The sequence below is a fragment of the Bison bison genome, unplaced genomic scaffold (assembly GCF_000754665.1).
Source record: "Bison bison bison isolate TAMUID 2011002044 unplaced genomic scaffold, Bison_UMD1.0 scf7180017864238, whole genome shotgun sequence".
Lineage (NCBI taxonomy): Eukaryota > Metazoa > Chordata > Mammalia > Artiodactyla > Bovidae > Bison > Bison bison.
Window position 1 is genome coordinate 6,821,882 of NW_011494810.1, and position 7,985 is coordinate 6,829,866.

The 7,985-nt window shown below is 41.7% G+C and overlaps 1 protein-coding gene across 2 annotated transcripts in view; it reads left to right on the plus strand.

Moving 5' to 3' along the window:
- Window positions 1-2,175: 2,175 nt before the first annotated feature.
- Window positions 2,176-7,985, plus strand: part of TNFAIP8 (tumor necrosis factor, alpha-induced protein 8) — a 133,762-nt gene continuing 127,952 nt past the window's right edge. For both annotated transcript variants that reach the window (XM_010846606.1, XM_010846607.1), the window contains exon 1: window positions 2,176-2,337. Coding sequence is in view for 1 of the 2 variants with exons in the window: in XM_010846607.1 (XP_010844909.1) it covers window position 2,337 (1 nt within the window). In the remaining variant the exon portion in view is untranslated. The remainder of the gene's footprint in view (window positions 2,338-7,985) is intronic.

Consider the following 7,985-nt stretch of genomic DNA (forward strand, 5'->3'; position numbering starts at 1 on the left):
GAGACAGACCACAGGGCAGAGAGTGAATCGCCACAGTCTTCCTGGTGCATACCTGGGCTCTGAGTTCCTTATAAAACGTCCACCTGAAAGTTTACCCTTCGATCAGTCTTTCGTAAGTTCTGTTCCCTCTTGTGGTTGCCCTAGTGTTTGTATATTCATGATAGTAAATAGTATACCAGATCCCTGTAACAGTTTGCTGGGGCTATCATAACAATACACTGCAGACTGGGTGGCTTAATAGGAATTTATTCCTCACAGTTCTAGAGGCTGGAAAACCAAGATCAAGCTGTTGACAGGTATGGTTTCCCCTGAGGCTTCTCTCCTGGGTTTGAAGGTGATCACCTTCTTGTTTCTTTACATGGTCTTTCCTCAGTCTGCATGCGTCTGTGGTCTCTTTCTCTTTATAAGAACAGCATTCATATTGGATTAGAGTCCTACCCTTTTGACCTCATTTAACCTTTATTACTTTTTAAAAGGCCCTCTCTCACCCTGGGGTTAGGGCTTCACCATATGAATTTGGGGGGGAGGGGGCAGAAGTCTTATCTATAACAATCTCTTTTGTAAAGGTGATTACAGAGAGTTCCCTGGCAGTCTAGTGATTTAGGGCAGGGCACTTTCACAGCAGTAGCCTGGGTTCAACCCTTGACTGAGGAACTAAAGTCCTGAAAGTTGTACAGAATGGCCCAAAAAAAAGGGAGGGGGTATTACAAATAATATCCTTTGTATTATTATCTGGTTTACGTCTACATGTAAGTCAAATAGCATGGTAAAAAAAAGGGGGGAGGGAGGTATTCCAAATAATAGCCTTTTTGTTATTATCACATGGTTTATGTCTACAGATATAATCCTCAGAAATCATGGTTATTAGTTTTCACTTTAAACAATGATCTTTTGAAGAAATTAAAACATGGAGAAAAGTTTTTTATGTATATCTACTAATTTGAGGCTCTTCATTCTTTAGTGTAGATCCATTTTCTTCACGTAGTTTTCAATCCTTCAGCCTTGAGGAACTTCCTTTAATATTACTGCAGTCCAGAGCTGCTGGCAACCAGTTCTCTCAGGCGTCTTTGTAAACGTGCCCCTCGTGTCTATGTGTCCAAATCTCTTCTTCTTATAAGTACAGCAGTCAGATTGCATTAGGGCCACCTGACAAGCCTCAGTGCACTTGGATTAAACTTTTTAAAGACCGTATCTCCAAATATAGACCCATTTTGAGGTAGTGGGGGTGAGAAATTCAATATATGAAAGTGCAAATCTCTCTAGTTTTAGTGGAACCACGATTTTTTCCCTCTGACCAGGGACCCACAAGTATGGATGGTTTGAGTCTTGCTTCAGCCTTCCTCTCTAGCCAGCCATCCCCCAGGTTTGCTGCCCTTGAGTCCAGCACATCGGGGGTTTTCCAGCCTCACAATTTGGGAAAGGGTGCAGATGGAGGAGGTTAAGACAGAGACAGACCACAGGGGGCACAATTTATCCCATACCAGTTAGGATGGGCTGGGGGTGGGCGCATGATTCAGCCCATGATTAGAATGCTTTAGGCTGCAGGTAAGTGAGTGCCTAGCTAACAGTGGTTTGAGCAGTAAAGACATTCAATTATCTTATGTGACATGTACCAACCCAGAGTTGACTCAGTGCCTCAAGCAGTATCATCAGGAACCAGGTTCCATCCATCCTTCTCTTCTCGCATTCTTAGTATGCTAAGTTTTTTAAAATTGCAGACCTGTGACCTCCTAGACAGAAAATAGCTTCTTCTGTGATGGGTATCACAAGTGTCTCCAAACTCATTCAAAGGCAGGAGGAGCTGGTGGATATGGGGGGAGGGATGGGCACAGAGAGGGCAGCGATAAATCTGTTCTCCTGTAGTGTCTGTCTTTTTTCTTTTTACTTAGTCATTTCTTTTTATTTGGGGGCCAGGCTGGGCCATGCTGCATAGCATGTGGGATCTTCCCTATGTGTGTGGTTTTTTTGCGTGTATGTGCTCAACTGTGTCCAACTCTTTGCAGCCCTATGGACTGTAGCCTTCCAGGCTCCTCCGTCTATGGGATTTTTCAGGCAAGAATACTGGAGTGGATTGTCATGTCTTCCTCCAGGGGATCTTCCTGACCTGGGGATCAAACCCATGTCTTCTGTGTCTCCTGCATTGCAGGTGGATTCTTTACCACTTAAGCCATCCTGACCAGGGATCAAACCCAAAGTTCCTGCATTGAAAGTGTGGAGTCTTAACCACTGGACCACCAGGGAAGTCCCCATCTCTTTTCATCAGAGGATAAATCTTTCCTGAAGCCTCCTCAGGCCTCGCTGGCCAGAACTGAGTCACAGCTGCCAGAGAAACTGAAAGTAAGTAGTGGATAGTAAGGGGAAAATTTCCACTGTGGGAGGTTGGCAGTACTAATGGGAACAAGGGAGAGAGGCATGATTATTGGGCAGACAGATAATATCTGCACCAGCCCTAGGCTCCCAAGCTCTAGAAGCTCTCTAGCTAAGCCATCACTATTACTGATAATAATAATCCACGGTTTTATTAGAATTAAAATTATCCACCCAGGATGAGTAGTTGGGGGGAAAAAACAAAAAACAAAGCAGAGATGTGGAAGGTATTAATCACACATATATACTTAGGCACTGCTAGTAATGACTTTTTAATGTTGTGAGTTTATAAAAATAGCACCACTTACTTTGGAGAGAGTAGGCTGCATTGAAACCCAGCAGATGTTCATCAAATAGAGAGTTCTGTATGTTTATAGAAGTGTTTACAACCCCAATCCAACAATGGTACTTTTTGAGTACTTACAATGGGGTGGGCACTGTGCTAAATGCTTTATACACATTGTTAAATTCATCTTCCTAACAGATCTATGAGAAAGGTATTGTTGTTAATCTGCGCTGAGGCTCTGGGAGGTTAAATGACCTGCCACAGATGCGTGGCTGAGCAGGGAGTCACACCCTCAGCTTCATCCCATCCTTATGTTCTGAATGGCTGCAGGATATTACCCCTCAATAAAACTGCTCCAGGCTCCTCCAGCCAGAGTCTGCGTCAGAGTTTATGTCCCATTTTATTCTTCACATTTTAAGATTGAGATAGAATTGACATTGTGGTGTTTTCAGTAGTAGAAAGATGAGCCTTGGGAGTGTGCTCGACTGATACTGACTCACCTAGTGACCTTCAACAAGCCACCTCAGTCTCCTCAGCGAGGTGCAGGTGAAGACCGAGTCTGTGGGGCCATGTCCAGGCATTTAGGGTCTGTCATTCACAGACCCTTGCCATTGCAGATGATACTAAAGTCCTATGTTTATTTCAGATATAATTCACCAATGTATATCAGAGTAAGGATGTGGAAGTTCAAGATCAATGGTGCTGCACTTCCCAAGTAGAAAATAACATTTATCTCCATTTTTGTATTGGGAAGAAGTTGGACAATTTTCATAACCCAGAGGAATGTGTGTTTCATTATTGGCTTGTACAGAAGAGTGCCAGTCTGAAATGGGAAATTTGTGCTTAGGTTATAGAATCATAGTGTGAGGCAAATTCAGTAAAAGCTGGGAAAACTTTTTAAATTAATTTTTTTGTTAATTTTTGGCTGTGCTGAATCTTTTGTTGCTTTCAAAGGCTTTCTCTAGTTGCAGCGCCTGTAGGCTACTCTTTGTTGCTGTACACAGGTTTCTCACTGCCGTGACTTCTCTTGTTGAGGAGCCCGGGCTCCGAGGCATGCAGAATCTTCCCAGGCTAGAGATTGAACTTGTGTCCTCTGCATTGGGAGGTGGATTCTTATCCACTGTCCTAGGAAAACTTCTTGATGGTCATTTTCTGCACCTTGCAGAGCGCTTGACAACTGGGAGTTGGTCTTAGCAGATGCGGGGCTAAGTATGCTTCCTGTTTGGTGACTCTGATCCAGGGATGCAATGCAACTGCTGCTCCAGGTCCTGTCTGCAGAGTTCAGTCAGACCTGGGGAGCCTGTGTCTTTTCTCTTAGTCCTGAACTCACTTGCCAAAGCTGTAATAATATCTTGTGTGTGGCAGTTCACTCAAACTTCAGGATGTTTATTGTTTGGGGAAATTTTTTTTCTCATTTTTTTTAATAGACTATTGCTAATAATATGCATATAGAGCTGAGTAGGGGAGTAAGGGCTGTAAGGTTCTTGTCTAATTCTGGGAACTCAAAGCTGCCCTATGTTGGTATGCTGAATGCTACAAGTTTGAGTCAAGTGATTAATCTTATTTCTCTGAGAAATCAACACCCAACAGTTATTTGCAATTCCAGTTAGGCATCCAAGAGGTTGTTTTGAACTGAGAGCACCTTTGAGATATTTTGGAGCACACTATTTGCCATACGCTTTAAAACATGATTTGAAGTGTTACAAGGCAAATTTTCATTTAACAGTATAGATGAAATCAGGGACTTCCCTGGTTGCCCAGTGGTTAAGACTGTGAGCTTCCACTACAGGGGCCACAGGTTGGATCCCTTATCTTAGAATTAAACCTCCCACATGCTATGTGGCAGGACTTAAAAAAAAAAAAAAAGAAATCATTTAATGTCACCATGAGCAGTTCATTGAGACAGAAGGCCTTCATAAGACACTGGCTCCAAGCTGATTGGCTGCTTCTCTGTTACCTTGCTCAGTTTTCTACCAGTTGGCTCTTACTGTGCTGACAAGTCTGGATTTTCTTTTTCTTTTTTTAATTTAAAAAGAAAATGTTACTTTATTGCTTTTTCTTTAAATGAAGTATAGTTGATTTATAATATTAATACAACATCAGATCAGATCAGTCGCTCAGTCGTGTCCGATTCTTTGTGACTCCATGAATCGCAGCACGCCAGGCCTCCCTGTCCATCACCAACTCCCGGAGTTCACTCAGACTCACGTCCATTGAGTCAGTGATGCCATCCAGCCATAGTGATTCAATATTTTTGTAGATTATATTTCATTTAAAGTTATTATAAAATAGTAGTTATATTCCCTGTGCTATATTTATTTTGTATATAGTAATTTGTACTTCTTAATACCCTTCCCTTCATCTTTCCCTCTTCCCTCTCCTCAGTGGTAACTGCAGTTGCTAATTTGTTCTATGTATCTGTGAGTTTGTTTCTGCTTTGTTATACTCATTCATTTGTGTTATTAGATTCCACGTATAAGCAATAAATGCAATATTTATCTTTCTTTGTCTGACTTGTCTTACTAAGAATAATACTCAGTTCCTTCCATGTTGTTAAACTGGTAAAAAAAAATTTTTTTATGACTGAGTAATATTCTATGTGTATATAAATGCACACCAGTTCTTCATCCACTGGTCTGTCAGTGAGCACTGAGGTTGCTTCCATGTCCATGGGATTCTCCAGGCAAGAATACTGGAATGGGCTGCCATTCCCTCCTCCAGGGGATCTTTCTGCTCCAGGATCGAACCCATGTCTCTTAGGTCTCCTGCCTTGGCAGACCATTGTTTATCACTGGTTCCACCTGGGAAGCCCTGCATCACATGGTAGTTCCATTTTTAGTTTTTTGAGGAATCCCCATACTGTTTTCCATAGTGGCTGCAGCAACTTGCATTCCCATAACAGGGCGTAAGGCTTTCCTTTTCCTCCACATTCTTGCCAGGATTTGGTATTTGTGGTCTCTTTGGTGGTGACCATTCTAACAGGCGTGCGGTGATAGCTCACTACGGTTTTGATTTGTATTTCTCTGATGAGTAGCGACATTGAGCATCTTTTCATGTGCCTATGGGCCATCTGTATGTCTTCTCTGGACAAATGTCTATTCAGATCGTCTGCCCATTTTTTGATTGGGTTTTTGTTTTTTTGATATTGAGTTATATGAGCAGTTTGCATATTTTGGATATTAACCTGTTATATAGGTCACATCATTTGCAAATATTTTCTCTCATTCAGCAGGCTGTCTTTTAGTTTTGAAGATGGTTTCTAGACCCCACTTTTTTATTAGTTTAATTAGACCCCATTTGTTTATTTTTTTGATTTTGTTTCCTTTGCCTTAGGAAATAGATCCAAAAAAAGATTGCTACAATTTATGTCAAAGACTACTTTTGTTTCCTTCTAGGAGTTTTATGGTTTCCACTCTTAGGTTTATATCTTTAGTCCACTTTGAGTGTTTTTTAATATGATATGGAGGAAATGTTAGATTTTCTTAATACTTTTAAAACCTTTTTATTGTAAAATAAAGCACAAATAACAAAAAAAAAGAAAACTCATGTAACAAATTAATACCTTAGTGAATTATTATAAGATACTCATACAACTGTCACTCAGATCAAGAAATAGAACTTTGCCAACTTCCCCAAAAGTGCCTTTAAATACCCACCCTAATCACATTTGCCTTCATCCCTCCAAAAGTAAATGCTATCCTAACCTTTACAGTAATCACTTCCTTGCATCTCTTTATGGTTTTATCACACAAGTGAGCAGCCTTATACACTGCAGTTTAGTCTTGCCTATTTTTAAAAAAATGTGTGTCTTTTAAGTCTCTTATTTATTTTTGTTTGTGCTGGTCTTTTCTCTAGCTGCAGTGAGCAGGGGCTGCTCTCTAGTTGCGGTGCATGGGCTTCTCGTTGCTGTGGGTTCTCTTGTTCCAGAGCACAGGTTCTAAGGTGTGTGGCCTTCCGGAGTTCTGGCTCTCAGGCTCTAGAGCACAAGCTCAGTAGTTGTGGAGCACGGGATTAGTTTCTCCGAGGCATGTGGGGTCTTCCTAGACCAGGGGTCAAACTTAAATCCTCTGCATTGGCAGGCAGGCTCTTAATCACTGTACCACAGAGAAGTCTCTTTTAATCTATAGATTTCTTTAACATCCTCCCTCACTTAAAAGAATTTTTTTGTTGTTGTTTAAGGATCTGGACTATTGGATGTGTAGAGATTTTTTTGTTTTTGTTTAGCATTTATTTTTCTTTATTTGACTGCACCAGGTCTTAGTTTTGTGGCACATGGGATCTTCAATCTTTGTTGCAGCATGCAGGATCTTTAGTTGAGGCATATGAACTCTTAGCTGTGGCATGTGGGATCTACTTCCCTGACCAGGTATTGAGCCCAAGCCCCACCCCCTTCCCCCCACATTGGAAGCGTGGAGTCTTAGCCACTGGACCAAAAGGGATGTCCTTCCCACAATCTTATTAACAAGTGCCCTCCTGGCACACTTCAGGCTATGCCTTTGCCCTCTATTTCCTTTGTCTGGATCCAGAGGATTGATCAGACTCAGGTTTGATTCTCTTGCCCAGATTAGAGGTGCCGTTGGATTCTTTCACTGGAAGGCACACGACATCTGATTTTTCCACTCTTCTTTTGATCCTTAATGTCTTGACCTATTAATTCTCTGGAGATTGCAAAATAGTGATATTCTCATTCTACCATTTTGCTTTACTTTATTAGCTGGAATAATTTTATAAAGATTGATATCCCTTCAATCTGTTATTTGATTACACAGTGTGCAGCTTACATAGGGGAAAAAAACTGGATAAATGCTCAATTTTTTCCTTTGACTTATTCAGTTCCTGAGAATTAATTGGTTTCCTGTCATTCTCAGGAGGTGACCAATTAGGGTGTTTTTTAAAATTACCATGATCATGGGATTAAAAATACTTAATAAGGCTCAAATTGTCCCATCTTTGACTAGTGGGAACTTCTTCAACTTGGCTCCTGAGTCCTTCTGACATGATCTTCAGTTCAGTTCAGTTCAGTCGCTCAGTCATGTCTGACTCTTTGCGACCCCACGGATTGCAGCACGCCAGGCCTTCCTGTCCATCACCAACGCCTGGAGTTCACTCAAACTCATGTCCATCGAGTCGGTGATGCCATCCAGCCATCTCATCCTCTGTCGTCCCCTTTTTCTCCTGCCCCCAATCCCTCCCAGCGTCAGAGTCTTTTCCAATGAGTCAGCTCTTCACATGAGGTGGCCAAAGTACTGGAGTTTCAGCTTTAGCATCATTCTTTCCAAAGAACACCCAGGGCTGATCTCCTTTAGAATGGACTGGTTGGATCTCCTTGCTG